This window comes from Lingula anatina, chromosome 2, assembly GCF_051362555.1.
Source record: "Lingula anatina isolate TDL-2025a chromosome 2, LinAna3.0, whole genome shotgun sequence".
In the NCBI taxonomy this organism is placed as follows: Eukaryota; Metazoa; Brachiopoda; class Lingulata; order Lingulida; family Lingulidae; genus Lingula; species Lingula anatina.
This window is the reverse complement of record NC_141768.1, coordinates 25,380,274-25,405,201: the sequence shown is the minus strand read 5'-3', so window position 1 is coordinate 25,405,201 and position 24,928 is coordinate 25,380,274. Positions and strand designations below refer to the sequence as shown.

The window sequence follows — 24,928 nt, the reverse complement described above, 5'->3', positions numbered from 1 at the left end:
CAATTAGACAAAACGTACATCACCTAACTTGAACATTTTAATTCAATTCAATTCAATTTATTTCTGTACTGGTACATAGATTGTCATGACCTTGTACAATATGATATACAAATGATGATACAATACAGTTAGTGCATTACCATCTTTATATAATGAAGATAAGTACTAGTAAAATCACTCATAGAATATTCTATCTAAGCAATGAGATAAACCTTGGTGTGATTATAAATTTAACATAAACATAGTATAAGCATGTTACACAAAAAGAATATGTTTTTTTAAAAACTTAAAACCACCGTTACATAGCTGTTTACATGGCTGTTCAAAGCCAGTTTGATGACATTGATAATTAATTGACTCTTTGGTCTTCATCTTGAAAAGTGTTTCGAATTTTTCGCTTGTTTGACATTAGAACATCCCCTGACCCCGAGTTGCAGTGCCCCCTCTATGCGATTTGTCTATTGCATTCACTATTAATGAAGACAGGTAAGAAAAACCATATTGGTTTGAGGTAGGCTACCATCATAAATCATTACTTTAAAGCTAAATAAAACTATCCCAACATGTTTCTTTTGTTTTCAATTCTAATTCTGCATAAATTTATTGTTATCTCTATAGGGCCTACTCAGTAGCCTATACTCAGTATGTCGGGGACATTTAAATTTTGTTAACCTCACGTAATGTCTTTGTTTGTAGTCCGCAATACCTTATAATACTGTGTTAAGTCTAAAGAGCCTAAGTAGGCTTGTTGATCAATCTGATTAAGAAGTTAAGTTGAAGAATCCTGTCTTGGTTTGATATTAAAGAGTGGGACTCCCAACAAATGGGTAGAAATGTAGGCCTACCTGAGCAAGCAACGAGTGAACTTTAAATGAACTGGTTTTTGTTGTCAACGTTGAATTTCCTCATAGTGATTGACACGTAAATATTTTGACCACGAATCTTGAAAGCAGTATTATATAACGCGTTGTCCAACCAACGGTGTCCGTATTTCGAGGCTGTTTGTATTTTAATTCATTGTTTTTGCGCAGCTTCGGACATCTACTAGTAGTAAGGTAAGGGCCTATTAATGTATCTCCGAGCTTGATGGAATCTAAACGGTAATCTATCACAAAAATTAAATGATTTGATTTGGGGAAAAATGAATAATAATTACATACATTGATAGTTATTTATTTGCCCTATAAGATCATTCACTTTTCAGTTAACAAACAGTCTGAACAGTCAAATAGCATAAACAGACAACGTTTGCATTTGTTATTATTAAAAGCTGGCTAAATAACCATTATAAATACCTGTGACTTTATAATTAAGATGTCTTTGGTATTCCCATCTTAACATTGTTAAAAAATATTGAAAATAATTAATTATATCCAGGGGCGGATCCAGGATTATTTGAAGGGGAGGTCCGCGGATGTGAAGCCCCCCCTCCCCCCCCCCCCCACCCCCCCGGCGTGTGGTGAAATTTTTTTAGAGGGTGAACAGTTCCATTTGTACTATGATTTAGATAGTCAAAATTCTAAATTCAAAAATAGCAGGGGGTTTACCCCCCAGACACCCCTTCTAAATCCGCCACTGATATCACTCTTCCGAAAGGGCCACATCACTTTACTCGTTTGATCAAAACCCCGCTGGGGTAGATTACTCTCTGAGCAAAGGACGCTCTAGTAGTCTATTACAAAATTATTGTATCGATGATACTTAAATGTTTACTATCTTAGAAGTCCCTGATATCAGAGGGTAGGGAAAGAGAGAACATATTTAAAGCGTCCTCCCACTGTGCATAATTACGTTGTTTTTCAGGTAATTGTACCCCAACGAGTTCTACCACCCGTCAATTACCTTAACAAGTCAAACTGATGACAGCTGAAAGAACCAAAGTTTAGGAAAATAATCAGACGATGAATTGGATCTTTATCAAAAGGAACAACCCTGGGTTGCAACTCGCTCAGGCGTTAGAACCGAAGGGGGTGGGGGGTACCCTCTACCAGGGTGGCAGATATTGTAGGGAAATTTTTCTAAAGCCAGCAGAGAACAAAATGACCGTCTATTTTAATTTATTTTATCTAAAGACATCTGTAAAAATCTTGTGAAAAATCAACCTGTCGCCCTGGTAGAGGGTGTGGGTGGGGTGTGTGTGTGTGTGTGTGTGTGTGTGGGGGGGGGGGGGGGGGGGGTTACCAATCTTTTTGTAGCCACGTGTCATAAAATCAGGTAGCGATACCCTCCCATTTGTTCTGAATGGTTTAAAACCCCCACTTATAAAAAATTCTTATGCTCTAGACTTGTTCCCATTGAGTGAAAGGCCGTGCCGTAGCCGCGAAGGATTGTCAAGAAGAGGAAAAGGTGCTGCCACAAACTCACTGGAGCTTCCAAAGTGTGTAGTGTATCAGGCACATTTAAATATTTCTAAATTCGAATTTCTTCCATCTCAGCTGAAGCCATTGCCAAATGCATTAGAGGAATCGATAGTTTAAAGTGGACCCTTATCTTACTTTGTTGCTTGTGTTATATTTACATCTAATGTTCTGAGTTTGTAAACTTTTTTTACTAGAAATTGCCAGGTTCTCATGTGCTCACCAACAATAACAGGATATGGAATGTGTCTTACTTTTGAGTGTCTAAAATTGATCATTTCCCGAAGATGTCAATAATACAGTGAACAGATATTTCATATAATATCCTTTTTTATTCTAAAGATTAATAGATATATACAAACAGAATTGAGAAAATAACAAGTGAAATTCACTACTACTTTGTAAACATGTACTGCAAGGTTTGACTTCAATGATTCAAAGAAAGTAACTACATTCAACCTTTGCCTGCTAAGGAGCTAACTCTTAAAGTGACTTGATATTCAATTAATTAAGAACAGAAATTTACTGTGTATTGTGTAAAGCTGATACATCTAAATAACAAATGCAATAAAGAATATTTTAGTGAGAGATGTAATATGTTAGAATTACAACGTAGCATACCATTGTTTTAACAGAATGTTGCCACTAACCGTACCCAATAACATATTTATTCTTGTAAATCCAATAAATGAGAAAATGAAGTGAAATATGATACATTATCTAGGTACAAAGTAGAAGGAAAACGATTAGAATATATGTGAATATCTGTTTCAATTCATACAAGTCAAAAGAAATATCATGATTGACTATAGTTATGTTTGCCTCCACACTAAATATAAATCACCTTTTCTGAACACCATTCTGATCTTTCGCAGTTTGTGCAACAAAAACTATATGTATTTTTGAAAGAGGGATAAAATATACACCATATTCCACCCTGAAGGAATTACTGACATTTTGTGAAGTATTAAAAAAATGCAATGCAAATTGGTCACACATTATCTCAGATCTTGTTGAATTAGAATTTTTTTAACCTACCAATATAATAATAGCAGGTTACATTGACTACTCTGATGACTATAAACAATCTCCTTACAAAATACATAACTAAGTTTAAACACATATTTTATATACACATCCCCACTTACCAAACAGACTGGACAAGCCGTAATTACATCCAATATGCCAGAATTAAATTAAATATCTTTTGGATTATTGAGGTTAAACAGAATAAATGTGTTTCCATATATTCAAACAATTGATTGTTGGCAAGCACAGAGTGGTCTGAATCCATGAAAATAAAGCAATACAACTTTTTTTGGTCTTGTAAAATACTTTGTAATAAGCAAACAATAAATATACAAATAATATGCAATATAATGCCATGTCAACCAATGAGTAACACTGACAATAAATGAAAGCAATACAATATTTGAAGATATAATGTAATACAATGTTAAAAAGAAATCACTTTAAAATTTAATGAAATCTAATAGGACTATTTCTCTAGTTCTAACATAACTTGAATTTAAAATGTTCATAAGACATAATGTAAAGATCTGGGTCAAGTTAATACAGGGCACATGTTTATTAGCAGCCCAAATGCCACATATCACCAAATGCTGACTTATATGAACGACCAAAAATTTACAAAGCCACTAGGTGTTCACTTTCACTTTATCTTAAATACACGTCCAATCAATGTATGAAATACAATATATTTACAGAGTATCTGAAATAGAGATAATGTGTGCCATGTAGCCAATCACAGAGACCTTTTCCAACTACTAGCTCCACTTGCAAAGTACCTTACAGAACACTTTTTGATCACCTTTGTCAAAATGGAAGAAGGCTCTGTAATCAAACAGACAACTGACAATCACTAACATAAATGCATCACAACAGTGAATGCCAGAAAGATTCTTATATCAGATACATTTAATAGAATAAAATCAAAGAGTGTGAGAGCACTCAAATAGTGCAATTAATGGTTGATTACAGGTAAAATAAACTGTAATTATTAATTATGAGTCACAATATATATTTTTGTGACCCACAGGTTCATCATAGATTCAGTCCTTTTGATGCATCTTTGAAGCAATAAATAAAGATACAGGAGTGTGATTTGTCAGGTTTCCCACACGGGGGTCCCCAGACCCGTTCATCTCATTCAATATAATTTTCTACCATACAGCCCGAGTATGTACATATCACTTTACACAGGTTTCTCTATGTACAATAGATGTCATATCACACTTAGGGCTAAGAATTTTTTTGTAGTCGCCTTTGCCTCTGCTTGTCTATGGTCTCCATTTCTGCTATTGTTAAAGTTCCTAGTGGTGCAGCTCCCTGTTAGTGATAAACAGATCAAAATTACTGACATTGCAATACCCTTTGTGTTAGGAGGGATTTTACGGTTGCCAACTCTATGTATTTGCAAACATTCTATGCATTATTAGGATGGAATACCATTATTTACAAGTGTTATTCTTTTGTTAAGAAAATGTTAGACAATAGATCTACTGTCACGCTGACAACTCTGTTCATTGATTTAGTTTAAACACTGAGAACACAGGATATATAATCATTTCACAGGGGTCCATTCCATTATGAACAGGATAAAGAATAGATATTAAATAAGTTTGATAATGAAAAACATCAAACATAAAATATACATGCAAAAAGAAAACAAAGCAGTATGTTTAAGGGGGTTTTGCCATGCTCTATCAAAACAAAACATTCAGCAAGTAACAGAATTATGAATATGAAGCTCTCTACAATCTGTGAGTGTAAGATCCTTACTCCTTTTTCCAATATCATTCAACATGCATTTTCTCTAAGTCAAAGGGGCTGGCTTTACATCTTGGACATCTTGACACAGGTCATACAGTGTCATCACCTTATTTCCGTCCAAAGAATATGCACAAGGCGTGTCAAAGCCAGGTACACCCTGTTATACATGAAAAATCTTATCATGCAAAATGTATTAGTAGTTCAAAATATTTTAATACTATAACAGAATAAGTGTGTTTCATGGAAACATGTTTGAAACCAAATTAACATTTCTTTTAAAAAAAAAGAACAAAAATCAGGATGACAGATCAGTCATTAGGTTACGGAACTCAATTTCAACATCTAAGTCATCAAACTGAATACAAACAGCAAAGAAAAAGATATAAAATAGTTTCATGCTGCTGTTAGGAAGTAGATATGGAAATGAAATGGTGCAAGCCATGCAGCAAAAAAACTAGTATTTAAAAATGAGAAAAACAAAACAGACAGAGCTCAGCAATTTTCAGGAATTTCATGTTGCCGTTTCAAAACATTCTCAGCACAACATAAGATTCTATTATCCATAAACACAAAATGCATTATACTACAACTACTACAGGTAACTGCTGCTGTTACTCTACAATGAAACACAAATGCACCCCTTCCCATAATACTCGAGATTTGCAAAAGAAAAAAAAATACAGCCTCAAAGATTTTTTTCAGAGCTCTGTTTGCATACATTTTGTTCCCTCAGTTTACCTGCTGTGGTCTCCAACTACACCCTGGTAATGGCAAACCATCCTCTCCAATAGGACACGGGGCATCCAGACCAGGGGCGCCCTGATACCCAAAGCAAGCACAGCAAAGTCAGACACAGGAAGAGAAAAGAGCCTCCCATACTGCCACCATTACTACTATGCTAATGGCTGTTATACATTGATTGGTTTTAAATATAGTTTTAAGACATATATATTATGCTGATAGGAGAGAATAATATTTTGTTGGTTTAGTAAAATAAGATTAACTGGTATATTGTTATGGCCAGTTAACCAGTAAAAAGAAAAACAAGTTCAATAAGTGAAAATCTCTATTTGTTTTCAATCATATCAGTGGCCTGGTTAAGTCTTTTCACAAATAACATATTTTCAGAACCAATTCTCTGCACTTAAAATGCAAAAAAAAAAAAAAAAAAAAAAAAAAAAAAAAAAAAAAAAAAAGACAACTTTATTTCAAACCAGGAATACATTAAACATGACGTGTTACTGCCCACTGTTTGCACAAAATATATCAATTTTGTAGATGAAAGTGAATCTGGGTCCGATTTAATGGCCTAAATTTATTTACACTATGATAAATTGTCCAAGAAAGAGTGACTAATTACAGGAGCCCAACCCTTCACAGAGGTTGATGGGTTTAAAATGCACGAGAAGGAAAAGTGGTTTGCTCTGTACATTCTCTGTGGAATTTAGGGTCATCCAAAAAAATTGATGGAGGCCAGTTTCACAAAAATTAGTAACTTATTAATAATCCAGTCTTGAGTAAATGTTTAATATATCTATTCGACGTTTACATAATATCATCAATAAGTAATAAGTCATTAATGTCGAACAAAACTGGCCTCCAATAGACTAAATGAAAAGGAGAGAGAGAAAGAGAAAGAGAGAGCATGACAGTGTTATAATAAAAGTTATACTGTTGCCACCAAGCCAAAGCTGTGAGAAGAGCAAGAACCGTGGTGCAGTCTTCAACAGTGACAGAAACAGTGTGGTTTGTGTGCAGTCGTGGGGCTCACCTGTTCTCCTTTACTTCCTTTCATTCCCTGTCGTCCACGTCTGCCTCTTCTTCCCTGCATAAATAAGGAAAGAAAGTTGAAACACACTGGCAATGCTAATGCATTTATATGTCTAAACCATTTAAATCCCTTTGAAAGATATTGTTCATAAAATTATACACGATTATTTTGATTGGTGTATACTTTTTGCTCAATACATTATGTTCACCAAAAGACAAAAAATAATTGAAAACTGCTGCCTGGGCACTGTTATCAAAAGAGTTATATAAGTACATCAACATTGGCAATTCAGACACTGGCAATTTGAATAGATTTAAATGTAAATCATCCTTTAACAAATACTGTACTCTCAGAATCTCCTAACTGACCCTTGACCTCATTCAACATAGGATAAATGGCAAATTTCCATTAATATTTCACTTCAAAGTAAGACATAATCTCTTGAACCCACTGTTTAAATAAAATAGCCTCAATATGTAACTAAAATGGACTGGGTGGAGACCTAGACAAATTATTTAACTTTTACAGTATTAACCACTGATGCCTTCTGGATTAAAATGTTCCTGGGCCTGCTTATCACTAATATGTGAATCTGTGCAAAAATCAAAACAATTTAAACTAAAATATGACTAATTTCACACAAATATTTTCCACAAGATCCAGAAACTATAATAATAATAATAATAATAATAATAATTGTAATAATAATAATAATCACATATAAATGTAAATGACTAAAGCTGTAGCAGTGCTGGCAAATGTAAAGATGAGACGTGTTTACAACTACTATTAGTCTAACTTGAACCAAAAATGGTCCAACAAACATCATCCAAACAACAGACACAAACTATCCAATGCCGCAACATCTGATTTTACACCCCATATCAGAGCAAAGAAGTTAAATGATGATGTCAGTTGGGCAACTTTCGATTCAAGTCAGGCCTGGTGTAAATGCGCCTTATTCACTCAGTGCTAAGAGCATGCAATTTAACTGCCTTTTTTTCTGAATACAAACAGACACATTTACAATACACAAAATGATCACTTTTCACTTCCATTACTCTGAATTATTGAGAATCCTTGAAATCAAACTAGCTTAAATTCATCATTTTAGTTTGGCTTTAAAAAGGTAGCCTTCACTGGCCAAATATCAATAAATCTACATATAGTAGCTGTCACTGATCCTGTTTATAAATCTTACAATTTCATAAAATGTTACACCAACTGAAACAATATATTTTATGTTCTGCTTGACATATTCTCTACAATAAAAAAGATTCTGTCAATTCTGTTGTAGACATATTTCAAAATACTGACACACTGAAGAAACAGTGTCATTCCCCAAAACACAATGCCACCCTGGCAATAACGAAAGGATAATTTATGTGAATCTGACCTCATTTCCCTTGCTTCCGGGTTCACCTTTTACCCCGGGCAATCCCTGGAGCAATGAAAATTAATGAGAAAATTATATTGAATAAAAACATTAATTTATCTCTGCATCTTTTAATAAGTAAAAAAATATTTCAAATGATTTGTGTTGAATTAAATAATATAGTTCTATCACTGCAATCTCTTAAATTTTCATATTTTTTGCCTCTTTATAGATTCTACATATGCTGACATAAATAAGTTAACATATCACTGACGTGAGCCTTAAAGGTACAATGAAGACTGTTTTTGTACTTGGAAAATAAATATGGGTCTTTTATAAATTGATAATGCACGAAATTAATAGAAATGGCATTGTGTCTTTAACATGTGGTTAGAAAGCATACTTTTCCAATAATATACATGCAGTGCCTTATGATGTATTTGCACACATACTAATTGCATAGACATGCACATTACCAGTGTACAGTTTACTTGCAGTTATGATGACTACTTTTATACTTTCTACAGAGTAAAGTCCGAAAAATCTAAATAAGTTCTTTGCAAGGGATGTTTTTTCAAACAGAAATAACATTAAAGTTTGTATTAGCTTGGGTGATCTCATTCTTGAAAACATAAATAAAGAAGAATAACAGAAAGTCTTTAAATCTATAGGAAAAACATATATCCAAGTACAACATTTTGACGTTATGGCAGAGAGAGCACAGATGCTTTCCATCATGCTTTACACGTTAACTGAAAATGCAAACTGAAAGTACACACAAAAAATATACAATTTGTGCTTAAATTAAAAAAAGCTGTTCATTTTATTTTTAGTTAAAAATCAATATAATGTTAGTGGCGTCCTCACCTGAGGCCCTATCAGGCCATCTCCACCCTAAATTAGAACAGTCAATTTTGGACAACATGGCAATGAAACTGTGATCATCACAATAACTTTTCTAACTTCAAATTGTTTGTGAGTAATACTAAGAAAGTCAAAATTGTAAAATATAACATGTCTGCGACTTTTTGTTGAAAAATATGCAGCAAACATTCATAACCTTATGCTATAAAGGATGATTATGGTGACCAGACAAATACTGCTGAAATTGTGAGACTATAACACATAATCTATCTCAGTCAAGAAATTTTTCAAGAGATTTTATATAAGGACAATAATGCCTGTAACAATACTTGATCATGACAACATGTGAAAAACATTCATCATCAAATGTCATTTGACAACTAAGACCAGCCACATTGACAATAAAGAACACGGCAAGTAGTGCAATTAGAAAGCCTCTATGCCAAACAAGTGAAATATAATTATCTTTAGGATATGTTTCATGCACCATATGAGATGTTAAATATTTAACATTAAGAGCAACTTCTCTTATACCACAAGGTTTAGAAACTAGAGCATAATCTTAAAACGCACTACAAAATAGGCATAGTTAATAAGAGATGTGGCATTTATTTCCTGACAAGTATTTTAAAAAAGGTTATTCCATCTTTTAAAAGGTTATAAATTAAATAAAAGGTGCAATAAACAGATACAGTATGTTAAGGTAACTTTTCTTTTCTCTCTATTTCTTTAAAGACAATTTTATCAAATATTGGATATAAAATAATTCTGATCAGCCACATGAAGCAGGACCTATAATATGGAGGAAAGTAATGTTGCCTTGAGCTGGGTCAAGCTTTATGTTCATATTTCTTATAAAATAATTTGATGTAAAATTCCCTGCATTAGACAGAATCAAGGCCATATAGTGGATGATTATGCTCTAATTTAACTGTCTTTTTTGTCATTTTTTTTTTAAATCCAAGCCTTACCCTGTCTCCCTTCTCTCCCCTATATCCCCTTTCTCCAAATTCTCCTTTTGGACCTGGTGGCCCCTGAAATACAAAATATTCACATAATGTCTTGCATATGAGAATTAAATCACGCTCACCTCAAACAGATATATTGTAAATATTGAATCAATTTTATTTTTCAAGTGAATATCTTATAGTGATAGCAGCTGAAGTCTAACATAGTTGTTTACTTGAGTGTATTTTCTAATCCAATCTAAAATAAAAATGGATATCCCAGCAAATTTGTGAAGTCCCTTGAGTGACTTCTCCATTGTATTTTCACAAAAAAATGAAACATAAATTGAAACATCAAATAAGTTCATGCTGCAAAAATATTAAAACAGTGATCACAGTAAGAATTTATTCTTTTACTTACAATTATAATAAAAAAAGGACAAAAAAGTTATGTTCTCTGCTGTTCTAATTCATACATCCCACCTATCAATCAACCAACCATTCAGCCAACCGATCAATCATTCATTTAATGGCAACATACTAACTACTACTCTGTGCATTAAAAGTGCTGTGAAGCATGGACGATGCTTTGCGCTGGGTGCAGTTTTCTAATGCATCTTTCAATCAAGAGAACTTTTACAGCCACAGCCAGCCACTGAAGCAAAGTTTAATGCTACACTTTCTAAAAAATGGAAATCATATTGCAGGCAGCCAAAGATTACAGTTACCTACCTTGACCATCCTTATTCTTTTATGACTTGTATCTTTCTACCAACACTGACAACATTACTTTATAACAGTTTACTTAACTGTCTTTCAGTGTCTGTTGCGTGTAGTAACATCCACAAGTTCTGCTTTTTTTAATGAGATCCAATTAAAGCAAACAAAACTTCTAAAACAACCTACATGCAAACTGAAGAACAAAACAGATGTTCTACCTGACAATGCTCAAGATGGATAAAAGAGGCCGATACGCCAAATTCAAGTGTCATAGCCAAGATATCAATGGGATTTTGACTGTTTGAAAATTATCTCAAAACTGCAAGTATAAAAGCAACAGAAACAGAAAAAAATTGGCTATGTACATTCTTGAGAGATTTCAAGGCACACCCTCTTTTGTTAATCTAAGGATTGACAGGCAGATTTTAATACAACTTAAAACATATATGAAAACCTACCAGCACATTCCTCCATCTTAATGCAATCAATCCAATAAAAGTATATTTGAATGTCTTCCTTTTTCACACATAATGTGATAATCCCAAGACAATTCCATCCCTATATACATACTTGTACTTAAAACTAATTAATAAATCAATATATACATAAATAAAAAGGAAAGCTCATCCTCCTACATCCTAAATCCAAAAGACAACTTACCGGTATGCCATCTGTTCCCGGAATACCTGCTCCCGCTGGTCCCATGGCACCCTATCACATACATTGACAACATTCAGCAGTGAGAATAGTGCAGAAGCAAAGAGAAGAAGCATTGTTTGATTTGTGCAGAGTCTCAATATCAGTAGTGGAGAGGATTCTTTATAAAACTCCAATGTATTTTCCCTTTTGTACTTTCTTTGGATTTAACTTTTAGGTATAAAATTCTGGACATTTGGAGTCAAATGTCAATCATTTTCATTTGCTGAATATCACACAAATGTCCCAGCAGTTATTAGAATTGAAAATGTGGTAAATTCAACATTTAGTCTTTAACCCCCCCCCCCCCCCCCCTCCCTCAATCCAGATCCGCTACTGTTTTATGAGATAGTTATAACTACTGAAGAAGTTTACTTGCTTTAAGGTAGACCATTTCTTTGGAATGATGTACATTATATCAATGAAACAGCTGCTATAATGAAAACTTTGAAACAGATAGTTGATAAAACTGTGATTCTAAGTACTGGATACATCAGATCATCATCTCCATCAAATATACCAGAGTTCTTTATTAAATATTATCTGGCAGCACAATATCAAATTTATAGTCTCCTTCGTGCCAAATGGATATTTGATGAGAACTGCCAATTTAGTAAAGGCATTGTGATAATTTTTAAAAACAAAATCAATTTAAGTTAATGGATGGATGAAGATGTTCTGAGATGATCCATACACCTGAAACTTTGTGCTCAAGACTGGTGCAATATACACTAAGCTGGTTTTAAGACCAAGACACACAGTGACTTGCTTTATGTCATATATTAAAAAATGTATCTTTGCATGATGTGTCAATCAAATATCTAAGCCATACACTGTGGTAAAATCTGGAAAAGTGCAGGGCCTTGCTCAGAGTGGTGATACAACATTTTCTGAATGAAACGGGTTGGGAAAATCAGTATCAGCAAGAGTTTGATAATTGTGGGAAAGAAAGGAATGGAGAGAGAAAAGAGGATAAGGTTTGTCTATTTCTGTCATCACTTGTACCAGTGGAATATTTTAGATTGCACTCGGCACCAGTTTGAGCAGAGGTGGTCTAATACGCTAACAAAGATGTATACATAAACACAATGTCTCTTTTTTCATTAACAAGGGTACACTTTACAGATCTATAGAGCAAGCTCAGCTCAACTTTGAATTGGTGTTGACAAAAGAATGGCAGTGCAACATCCAAAAGAGCATGAGCCAAACATTTATATCACATTTTATTCAAAAAGAGGTATGATAAGTTAGGCATATGAAAGTGCAGGGGACAGAATAAAATGACATACACTGGCAATGTGAAATTGCCAAAATCCAGGTATACTAATAGTATATTATATATATTCAGTAATAAATATTCAGTGGCATTTCTCTAGGTACATCATGCTTGCAGGATATGGAGTCTGGCATACTACAATCCATGCGCCAACTTACTGGGAGTCCCATGGGCCCAGAGTCCCCCTTTTCTCCTGTGAAACCCTGGGTAACAAAAACATTAAAAGGGTTTGGGTTAAACTAAAAAACCCTACCTAATATACTCAGGTAAGCAGAAAAAAAAGCGTTTGAATGATTGCCTGCATTTAGGAAAGAAAGCCAAATGTTTTAAAACACATATATGAGGAGCACATTGGTGAAATTCAACTGAAAGTAAGCGACAGCAAAACTGAAAATCAATTTAAAAGTAGCTTGTCTACACGCTATTGGTCCAGGGACAGCTCCTTTTAAGGGGCAAACTAACAAAATCTTTCTTACACTGACCATGTAAAGAAAAACAATTTTCACCTTTAAACAGACAAAACAAAGCTGGGTAACTGGTGAAATGTCAAGGAGGAAGCTTCTAATGGTTTCAGGGGTTGAAAAAATGGCAATAATATGAATCAATTTTGTTCAAATAAACATAGCTTCATGCATATTGAAAAGCACATCAGTATACAATTGTATCAATTGACATGCAAATCTTTCATGGACAAGTAAATAGAATGACAAAAAAATAAAAAAATAAATAAATTGTAGTACTGAGTCTCTATTACTAAGGCACAGGGGGTGAAAAGTTATCCTTGTATTTTTTATGTGTTCATTCTATATCTAATTGCCTTAAAACATAACAGAAAAAAATTTTTTTTTAATCTCTATTATCCCAAACTTATGTAATTACCACCATTTTGTTTTCTTTTCTTTTACAAAAGATAAATTTAAAATCTTTTAAAAATGGCATATTTATATCATATAAGGGTAACCAATCAAAAGCCTCTCTTTATATTGAAATAAAACAATATCCCCTATGCCTTCTGCAAAACATTCAAATAACATGCAGAAACCTCCAGTATTATCAATAATGGTGCACATTAACGTATTAAAAACAGACTGTTACAGGGAAACTGAAACGTGATGAATCTTTTTTTTTTAATATCTTGTCATGCAAAAAATAAATAAATAAATAAATAAATAAATAAATAAATAAATAAATAAATAAATAAATAAATAAATAAATAAAATAAAATTGAGAATCTAAAGAGCTAGTTAGGTCAATATTTATAGTTAAAAAAACTAACAACAATTAAAAAGCTGATTAAAAAATAAAAAGGTTGGGTTGGGCATAAAGAAATTAAACTTACTATGAGCTAAGGGTAGGCAAAATATTGAACTGATCAAAGATCAGTAGTAAGCATCCAACAAGGCAGCAAAGCTGTCAAATGTACAGACAAAAAGCAGGAAATAACTATGCACAAAATAGGCTACTGTCAATTCTGATGCAAAAGTACATTATGTTAAACTGCAAATTCAACATCAAATTTTAATTATGCTCAACAGGTAATACCAATGTAAGTAAAACGTGTAACAAGCATAAGGCTTCAGGCCCATGGGAGTTCAAGTTCACACTTTGAAAATGTATAACTTCCAGAAAAAGAAGCCAATAAGACTACTTTTCCAACTCAGGCTGCATTTTAGTCCTGCATTTTTTTTTTTTTGGACATTTGGCAAACATAAGTAACATGGTTTTCCCATAATGGTCATCATGGCAGCAGCACCCATAATTGTTTTCTTCTATTCTGATGCAATATTACATATTGGTTAACAGCATAATGACCGTCAATTTTTAATAATAAAATATACGTATCATGGATTTTCAGAAAATGTGACTAGCATGGGTCTTCAAGCATGTAGAACTTCAAAGTCACAACTTGAAAATGCCAAAATGTAAACAAGACAGCACTGTTCTGAAATGTTTTTTTTTTTCCATTTTTAACAATTTTTAACATAAAACAAAATTAACAGCTTACTGCCATTTTTATATAATCAACTAAGAAAATTCATGAGATGGGAAAAATATCAATAGAGCAGTGTTAAATGTCCAATTTCTTCCATTCTGAGATTCTGAACATAGTGAATGATTGAATCTGACAAACTGCAATGATATGAGTTTATTTCCATTTTTGAAACTTTATTACACAATACACGATAACAAATTAACCATCATTTTTACAAAATCAACTAACAATGTTGTAAAGATGCAGGAAATGTCAAACAAACACTTTTAATATCTTATTAATTAAATAATGAAACTGTTAACATGCCTAAGAATCGAATCTGAGGTAAAGTGAAAAAACAACATAACTTCTAAAATAATGGCCCGATTATACTGATTTTTTAACTCAACCTGCGTTTTAGCAGGATTGACCACTCCTGTGAGTTTAATGACAATTGGCCTATCTGTTTTTCATATATTGTGTTTACAGTGTTGCATATATGCTGAAAAGTGAAAAAAAAACATAACTACTAAAATAGTGGCCTGATCATGCCGGTTTTTTGAACTTGACCTGCCTTTTAGTAAGATAGATTACTCCTGTGAGTTTCATGATAACAGGCCTATCGGTTTTCCTTGGAATGTGTTTACAGTGTTGCATATATGCTAAAAAGTGAAAAAAAGCATAACTTCTACAATAATGGCCCGATCATGCTGATTTTCGAACTTGACCTGCGTTTTATGAATATTCATCAGCTCTGTAAATATAAAGCCAAAAAGTAAAACTGCCTTCCACTTATCGTGTTTACAATGAAAGTGCACGGCGCCGGCGCCAGCGATGACGGCGACGACAGACGCAGGTGATGGCAATATGTACAGACACATCTATATATATATTTACTGTACTGTTTGAGAACAGTAAGTGACATGATTTTTCTTAAATGGTCATCATGGGAGCAGTGCCCAAAATAGGTTTTTTTCACATTTTGATGCAATATTACATAATGTTTAACAGCATAATGACCATAAATTTTTTATAATAAAATATTAGTATCATGGATATTCAGAAAATGTGACTAGCAAAGGTCTTCAGGCCCATGGAACTTCAAAGTCACAACTTGAAAATGCCAAAATGTAAACAAGACAGCACTGTTCTGAAATGTTTTTTTTTCCATTTTTAACAATTTTTAACATAAAACAAAATTAACAGTTTACTGCCATTTTTATATGATCAACTAAGAAAATTGATGAGATGGGAAAAATATCAATAAAGCAGTGTTAAATGTCCAATTTCTTCCATTCTGAGATTCTGAACATAGTGAATGATTGAATCTGACAAACTGCAATGATATGAGTTTATTTCCATTTTTGACACTTTATTACACAATACATAATAACAAGTTTACCATCATTTTTACAAAATCAACTAACAATGTTGTAAAGATGCAGGAAATGTCAAACAAAAACTTTTACGTATCTTATTAGTTTAATAATGAGACTGTTAACATGCCTAAGAATTGAATCTGAGGAAATGTGAAAAATATGCTGAAAAGTGAAAAAACAGCATAACTTCTACAATAATGGCCCGATCATGCTGATTTTCGAACTTGACCTGCGTTTTATGAATATTCATCAGCTCTGTAAATATAAAGCCAAAAAGTAAAACTGCCCTCCACTTATCGTGTTTACAAGGAAAGTGCACGGCGCCGGCATCGGCATCGGCATCGGCATCGGCATCGGCGACAGCATCGGCGACGACAGACGCAGGTGATGGCAATATGTACAGACACATCTGTGTCTGTACATAAAAATCAAGTTTCACTCATCTAGTGGGGCTTGGCTATTTTCCTGACTGATCTACTTTTAAATTAAAAGAACAGGGACTGGAATTTCAAACATTTCATATTATGCCATGCTAGATAACATGCATAGATCGAAATCATATGTACCAGATCACCCTTGGGTCCTCTCATGCCTTGTTCACCCTTTGAAAGAGAAAAAAATGGTTCACTTTTTAATTCCACTTTGATGACTTCCATTAAGGACCATGGAAAAGAGGCTAGGGCACTAATCAGTGTGTGATATCAGAAATGAAGCTGAATAACCTGTTCTTTCAGATAAAACACTGTTTGCAAAACCTTGAAATCAGCCAACCAAAGACAACTTTACCATCTATATCTACAAATAAACTATTTATCAATTTATCCATTTATTTATTTCAATGTTTAATGGTGTTGTATAAAAAATGAAGTACCTTGATGCCTGGAGGCCCTTGAAGGCCCATTGGACCCTAAAAACAATAGTCAGTGGATTAGAGGGTGCACACTTCAACTGGAGATATGACAAAAGGTAAAGCAAAGTTTAAGATAAAGCAGCCTTTAGGACAGTTCTTGACAGTAAAAGAGACTGAAAATATCAGTAAGGCCCTGCTCCCAACAAGCTCCCAAACTCCCATTATCACTTACCGTTTATTAAGCTTCCCTCTGAAATTATACTTATCACAATGATACCTGCTGTTTCACATAACTTTATTTTTATGTTTCATTTTTCATAATTGCATTGTTTTTCCTTCTTACCATAGGTCCTGGTGGTCCAGGAGGTCCAATTAGCTAAAATGTAAATAAATAAATAAGCAGGTAAACAAGAATGTTATCAATTATTTAACAAAATTGATAATGTATTCTGAGTAATTACAAAACATCTACAACATTACTGTTCTGTACACAAAAACTTGCAATTTCTAATATTCTAACTTTCAACTCTATTTTACTGTTTCTGACATTCTAAATTTCAACTCCATTTTACTGTGTCTTTCTTTCAAGATGAAAAAAACTGATCTAAGAGAAATAGAAAGCATACTGCACAAGCTTGAACCATTTGAAAAATTTGATAATAAAAACATTAAAAATGTTAGTAAGCTTGTTTTAACTGACCCCTTCACCACTGGCTCCTTCTATTGATCCCGGCTCACCCTGAAGATGACCAAAGATAGGTGCATTACCTAGTAAGCAGTGCCGTAAAGAAAATTTTATCCCATCCTACTACAGATACTACGTATTACAACCTTCACCTCATTTGTTTAAAGGAACTCTCCACGGGCTTTACCTTCCAAAATTAGTTTTCTTGGGGTTAAGGGCATTTTTTTCCTACTCATCAATCATTGGCTGACCTGTCCCTGCACTTTCATTTAGAAAAATGTTCAATTTTTTATTTAATAATTTAGTTCTAAATGACTAGACAATCATTTAGAAGGACATAACCGTCCTGACTGTCATCTTCACAACTTTGTGTTCACACACGAAAATGGCTTGGTGATTTATATCGCAGCCCTGAACCATGTATACTGCAGACACTGGGAGATGCCATGAAAGTTGAGAAGAAAGTAACGGAACTAGTTATACTTTTTTTATAAGTCTTCATTGGGAAATATAAGAAGCTTTGACAGATGAAGATACGTCCCTGAGGGATTTTCAAATGTATGGAGAGTTCCTTTAAATGATAATGATGAAAAACAATTACCCAGGTGGGTTGTCTTTTCATATGAAATACTTTTCAAACCTTGTGAAATGATATTCAGGGCCCCTTTCACTAAATACTGAAAACTGACCTGAACTTATACACCAAAATAACTTAAAAGTACGTGATTTAAGTCCGGAAAACTTTGTGGTCCATGATGTTGTTCATGTTGCTTTGGGAGGGGGCATGGGGCTTTTTCTGCATAGAAACAATACATCAATTTTACAAATATCCATTGGTGAAAAAGTACATCTTGAATCTAAAATGAAGACGGACAAAAATGCTATAAAACAATTTCTTTCTGAGCCAAGACCTCCACCTCATTAAATTTGGGCTCACTCCTGGTTTCAATTTTTCTTTAACCAAAGACCTGGATGCTTTCACCTTCTCGAACTGAATCCATGTTAAATTTGGTGAAAATATGAGCAAACTCCATTCAGTTTCATCAGCCAAATAAGAGTGCGAATAGCATTTGGTTAAAAATCACCACCACCATTTTTATCACTAATTAATAAATCTCACGACAGGCATCTCCAGTAACTCATCATCATCATCATCCTGTCCTCCTTCCCTTTTCATAGGCTAAAATATAAAGCATGCAATTTTTTTCTAACAATATATATGTATATATATATCAGGGAATTTTAGCAAGACTGAAACATTTGTTATGTTGATGGTAATTCATACAGGTCGTCGTCTATCTTCTCTCACACTGAAATTTAATAACCATACATGTATTTGTTGCAAATCCTGTATAAAATCCCTCCAACTTCTGAGAGTCCAAAAAACACATATGGCATACAAAGTATGACTGCTGACATTTTATGTGAAAAATTATCAAACATAACACAAACTGGCAGATAAACTGTTTCATAAAAATAAATACACATGCATTGCTTTGTAGGTCCATTAATTTAAATGGTTCAACAAAATTATGATCATTTATATGAGGGACCCTATATCACAAAGTATATAAAGATAGCTATTTGTTTTTCTATATAGTATCTTATATTATTTGTGAAACAGGTACATGGGTTAGGAATTCAAACTAGCCACAAGATTACGGAATGAGGAAAAACTAAAAATTTTTCAGATACATGATTTTAAAATCATTAAAATTATATTTCTTTGTAGCATCTGTAGTGCTTTTTCTGTACACAATAGAACTATAAGGTAGCTTGTTTATCAGTTTTGTTGCTATCACTCAAAAGGAGTTTTCTAACTTTAAGAATTTATGACTTGAGAAATACAATATCTGTAAAATTCATAATTTTTCCCTATTGAAAAGATCGAGTCATTACTGTATACCCGTCATGCCAATCTTGAATGGGAATGTACATATTGGAACTTCACTTCCAAATTTGAAAAATTAGATGAAGAAACATAATATTTATAGTGATAGTAGACTACAGGAGACTACTACAGAGCGCTAGAATTTCCAACTTCTATACACTTTAAAAAGCAGTACTCACAGGAGGTCCTGGTAGACCTGGTGGTCCTATTAACCCTGTCTCGCCCATGTCACCTTTGTCTCCCTTAAAACCTGGAGCACCCTACACCACCAGAGACATAGTAGAGTTAAAGTCAAAGAAAAGCAAGAAACCCATTGCTGTCTACTAGAAACTAAGTTAATAAAAGATATGTGAGTGGAATCAAGATAAATTATTAAAAGAAAATTATTTTAATATAATATGATGTATTTGATTCTTTGTATTTGAAAATAGGGGTCTTCTTTTTTTCAAATTTGGCTTTCATTTCTTTTACAAATTATCTCTGAATAAGATTTTAAAAAATGATGCAAGAAACAGCTCCAGTTCATTGAATGAAGCAATCTGTGACTGGCAATGAAATGCAAGTTGGTGAAGTATTCAACATATAAATTAAAACATATAAATTGCGTAAGTTTTAGCTTCATTTTTACTTTCAGAAATGGGGTGCAATTGGATTATACAAAGTTTAAAATATCCCTTCTCTCCCAATATAATGCCCATTTTTTGTATAATGTAAAAACCAGAAACATGAACTCACATGTCTTCCTGGTTCACCATCTCTACCATCTTTGCCTGTAAAGCCAATAGGGCCTGGCTCTCCCTTCACAAGTTCATAAAGAAATGCAAATAGATCTCATTAATTTCAAAATCTACCAATTAAAATTTTGATTATAAGCCCTAAGTAGATGTTATCAGTACAAGTCATATGAAAGTTATATCCAAAGACAGGCATGATAAGTACTTAGTCATTCTTGAATTACGTCTAATTTTATTCTCCTAAATTCTAAAACCCGGAAGGATGTTTTGCCCTAATATGCCAAAAATGGACAATAAGCTGATATCAAAACAATGAACATGGAAATAGAAACTACCATAAAATTTAATTTATAAACCATATATAAACAGTGAAACTCACAGTGCAAATCACATGCAGGATAGGAGAGACAGTGATTTTTGTATTGCTCAAACATACCGTAAATATCCATAGAAAACAAAAAGTCAATCTAGAACCTTCATACTCATACAACAGGAAACGCGGTGCTTAAAAATGTGTTGTTCTGAGACATCAAATCATAAAATATCTGAGATAATCGCAATAAGAAATGGTATTTCTACCTTCGCCCCTGGCATGCCCATGTCCCCCTTTTGCCCAGTGAGGCCTGGTAACCCAGGGGGGCCCTGTAGCTCATGGAGATCTTTTGGTATTTTCCCCTGGAAAAAAGCCATCCTGGGGTTTATGCCATGCAGGACATTCAGCACTTGTAGGGATCCTGCTTGACCAAGCTTCATCACTGATCATGTACCGTAGCTTTTCAGAAATCATTTGAATTTTAAGAAAGCAACACAGTGTATTCCTTCCAAACTAGGCTATTAAGCCCTGAGAAATGTCCTTAAATTCATAGGGGATCAGCGTTTAATAAAATAACATTATCAAATCAGAACATCGATGCAGTTCAAATCTTGCATTTAGTTCTCTCTTTTTCTTTTTCTACTTTTCATGTTCCAAGAAATTGAAACTTTTGTTGAGTATCAGAATACTTCAAAGCAACCTGAGATACCTTGGTGACCAATGATGATCAAAAATCAAGCACAAGTGCTGGTGATGAGTATAAACTAAAACAAAACTCTCTAAAGTGAAAATGTCCACTTCTATCTGTGTCTGTCTAAAGAGGGGGTGTCTGGCTGGACCATGCATGGTGGTCACACTTAAGGCCAGGACTTTACCTGTGGTCCTGGAAGGCCAAAAGAACCTTTTAACCCCCTTGGACCGATGGGTCCTGGTTGTCCTGGGAGACCTGAGGGACCAGGAAAACCAGGCAAACCTTGGTCTCCCTTTTCTCCATAACCCTACAGAAACAAACCCAAGTCGACTACAATGAGATTTTCTTTTATCATCTGGGATTTTTTTCCAATATCATAGAGAGGTTGAATGTGTGTGTGTGTGTGTGTGTGTGTGTGTGTGTGTGTGTGTGTGTGTGTGTGTGTGTGTGTGTGTGTGTGTGTGTGTGTGTGTGTGTGTGTGTGTGTGTGTGTGTGTGTGTATTTCAGTGGTGTATCATGATACCAATATATTATTAATTCAGATTTAAGTACACATCATAAGTATACAGATTGGTAAATTTCACACAGTAAAATTCAGTAAGGATTACAATTCCGTTGACTTACCACAAATAAGAACAGTTATGATAGATTTTAACAATATCTAAACAATGAAGACAAATAAGCTGTTAAAAAGGAATGGAAAGACCAACCACCACAAAAAGTAAAAATGGAAATTATGATATGTAAGCAATTTGCCCATTAATCACTTACCTCTGGAGCAAAGCAACACTCACAACTTGAAGTTCGTTAACCCACAACTTTAACAACTCACTGCATGTGAGTGTATAATCAAACTACCAACAATAACCAAAGCTTATGGCATAAAGGATACATTTTATAACAGTCATCATTTCATTCACTCATCTTAAATTACGACTAGACTGGACATCTTACCCTGCGGCCTCTGGACCCCTTGTCTCCTTTCTCTCCCTTATCACCCTGTGGGCCTGGCTTACCGACACCAGGTTCTCCCTAAAGACAAAACAGATGTTTATATACCACAAAGAAACAGTTCTCTTATATAAATGCTAATTCCCATGCATCAAATTTATTGTTTTTATGGAATTGGTACAAACGGACCTTGGTAAAAATATATGTGTGTATTCACACTACAGTAGTTACATATAGCTACCTACAGTCAAGTTATCTCCTGATAGGAAACTTAAAAAAACATGCAGTAACATCCAATTTAATTTGAACACATCCCATACAATACAACCTCAATGTGAGATTATCAAAATGCTAAAAAGCAAGCTAGAAAACAAGCACCCGAGTTACAACCGAAAAGTAGAAAAGAAGGCTATAATAAAGTGTCATTAAACTTGAACATGTATCATAAATTAGAGGAAAAGCAATTTCGATCATGATCAAAGTTTATGAGATCTATATTTTATATTGCAAGTTTTCTGAACAAGAGGACATTTCCTGTATCCTATGCTCAATCAGGTTCCAAAAATTAAACATTATTTTAACAATCTTCAAGAAGAAGATCTGAACAAAGTAGATGCCAAATAAACAAACACAAAATATAAATCACACAGAACATGTCTTGCACATCAGAAGGAACACATAGTTTATACAATTGAGGACGAAAACCCGACTTAACAACAAGATAAATGTAGTACACATATGGCACTGTAATGACTATAGAGCCACAGCATCTGAATGAACTTCCCTTTTGTATTTTCTCATTTTTCAAAATGTTTTAAATGTATTCTAAAGAGTCACTTCAATACCAATAACATGCATATATACAAAACTTTTCCAATATAATTCTTCAAATATGACAAACAATAAAGATGTGTGTACACCCAAGTTGGGGCGACGTAACTGGAAAGACTTACCTCAGCAAGGCCGTCTAATTATGGCTGATTACTTTCCCGTAGGAAGGGAGTGAGGCGTGGGTTGGGGGGGGGGGGGGGAGGTGGAGAAAATTGGATTGACTACCCAATGTGGGCTCACCATAATTAGACAACCTGGAAAATGTGTGGACCATGTTAGTTTGCCCAAACTTGACTGAAAACACACCTTGTGTAACTTCATGCACATCATTAAATAAGCTTTTCAGGTTTAACACACACTTATGCAACTACAAGGCACTATATGTTGTTTTGCTATCTCTGGATCAGTTAGAATTTTGCGCAGATATGCAGCTTCTACTATCTACCACGTTATATAGTAGAGGTTCAACACTGACAATATAGTCAGCACAATTATATACCTCTTTTATTATATCATGTATGATCAAGGCACGCAATTTCCGCTTATTCATCCGTGGAATCTGCAGATGCCGGGCTCTATGTCCCTTAAGTACCGTATATCTGCAGCGATTTGTCCTTTTCTTTTCGAAACAAAAAAAGGAAATAATGTTATACCATGCCCTAATTAAGAGGTGAGAAATGCATGCAGGCATGCTTGTGCATTTAAATTAATGATTCATGCTCATAAAGGCAAATTTCAGGGCACAAGTCAAGAGATGAATTCCAAGAAGTCCTAGTTTCATTGTGCTATATGGGGTATCAAATCTTATTAAGTCTTTATCTACAGACTACTAACTTTTAGTAAATATATAAAGATAATTACTTCAGGGGTACTACCTACCATAACAAAAATGATAAATCTACTGACATGTCTAACTCAGAACAACAAAGCAGTCTCCATTGAAATGAAATCATTTTTACCGTTTTTCCTGGAGGTCCTGGGGGTCCCGGAGGTCCCTGAATCCACAGTGGGTTCCCAGCACCATCTGAAATCATAATTATAATAACATTATTATTGCTATATAATTAGCAGATTAACATCTTATACCTAGGAATGTGCAGTCTGATATAAATCAATATTGACCGTCAGCGACGACAACATCAGCACACTTAACATTGACTGATGAAGTCATTGCCGATTTTTTGACCAATCAGAAAAAAGGACACATGATCAATCAGCATCAATGTTGGATGACAGTGACCAAGCAACTTTTGATGTTATCTTAGAAGAATTGAAAGCAATGTATTAAATCATACAATAAAACAATTGCTGACTTTTCCTTTTTATCAATATGTTGTTTTGCAAACTAAATCAATAATGAATAATAATAATTTACTCTTAAAAACCATACCACAGAAGCCTCAATGCTAAGTATGAGTTTGAGGTGCAGATGAATGTAGATCAAGCTAAAAGCATTGTTCCCTTCATGAACAAGATGTGCTGACTTTAAAAGTTTGTGCCCAGTTTTTATGGATCAAGGCCTGGTTTTCTAATTCAGATCAAAATTTTGCTCTTGCTAAGTTATTTCATTTCATGACAATATCTTAAGTACTATTAAAGAGGTTTTCATGGTCTTTCGATAAGATAGGTCTCTAGACAGGTTGTGGACCAAAACATCATGTTTGGTCAATGTTATTTAGTCTCTAAGTAAAGAAGTAGTTCATGATACTAATTGATTGGCCTCGATTGGATACGATTGGCCTCAAACATCAGCTATTTCTTTTTACAGCATAAAAAAATAATACAAAATTTTATTTCAGTAAATTACTACTGATGTATCTTCAGTTAAAAA

General features: G+C 33.9%; 1 protein-coding gene across 33 annotated transcripts in view; it reads right to left on the bottom strand.

Moving 5' to 3' along the window:
• Nucleotides 1–2,669: 2,669 nt before the first annotated feature.
• LOC106177031 (uncharacterized) overlaps nt 2,670–24,928 on the bottom strand; it is a 64,995-nt gene continuing 42,736 nt past the window's right edge. The window contains exons 19-39 of one of the 33 annotated variants that reach the window (XM_087006203.1): nt 24,057–24,121; nt 23,597–23,716; nt 22,270–22,347; nt 21,499–21,621; nt 20,890–20,985; nt 20,312–20,374; nt 19,756–19,836; nt 18,806–18,865; nt 17,701–17,739; nt 17,344–17,376; nt 17,022–17,057; nt 16,717–16,752; nt 12,958–13,002; nt 11,488–11,538; nt 10,132–10,194; nt 9,164–9,190; nt 8,318–8,362; nt 6,922–6,975; nt 5,889–5,969; nt 5,160–5,307; nt 2,670–4,706 (exon numbers count right to left, since the gene is read on the bottom strand). In XM_087006203.1, the coding sequence (XP_086862329.1) occupies nt 5,194–5,307; nt 5,889–5,969; nt 6,922–6,975; nt 8,318–8,362; nt 9,164–9,190; nt 10,132–10,194; nt 11,488–11,538; nt 12,958–13,002; nt 16,717–16,752; nt 17,022–17,057; nt 17,344–17,376; nt 17,701–17,739; nt 18,806–18,865; nt 19,756–19,836; nt 20,312–20,374; nt 20,890–20,985; nt 21,499–21,621; nt 22,270–22,347; nt 23,597–23,716; nt 24,057–24,121 (1,310 nt within the window). In that variant the 3' untranslated portion in view covers nt 2,670–4,706; nt 5,160–5,193. The remainder of the gene's footprint in view (nt 4,707–5,159; nt 5,308–5,888; nt 5,970–6,921; nt 6,976–8,317; nt 8,363–9,163; nt 9,191–10,131; nt 10,195–11,487; nt 11,539–12,957; nt 13,003–16,716; nt 16,753–17,021; nt 17,058–17,343; nt 17,377–17,700; nt 17,740–18,805; nt 18,866–19,755; nt 19,837–20,311; nt 20,375–20,889; nt 20,986–21,498; nt 21,622–22,269; nt 22,348–23,596; nt 23,717–24,056; nt 24,122–24,928) is intronic. The other 32 variants (XM_087006208.1, XM_087006204.1, XM_087006212.1 and 29 more) reach the window with 32 other exon arrangements.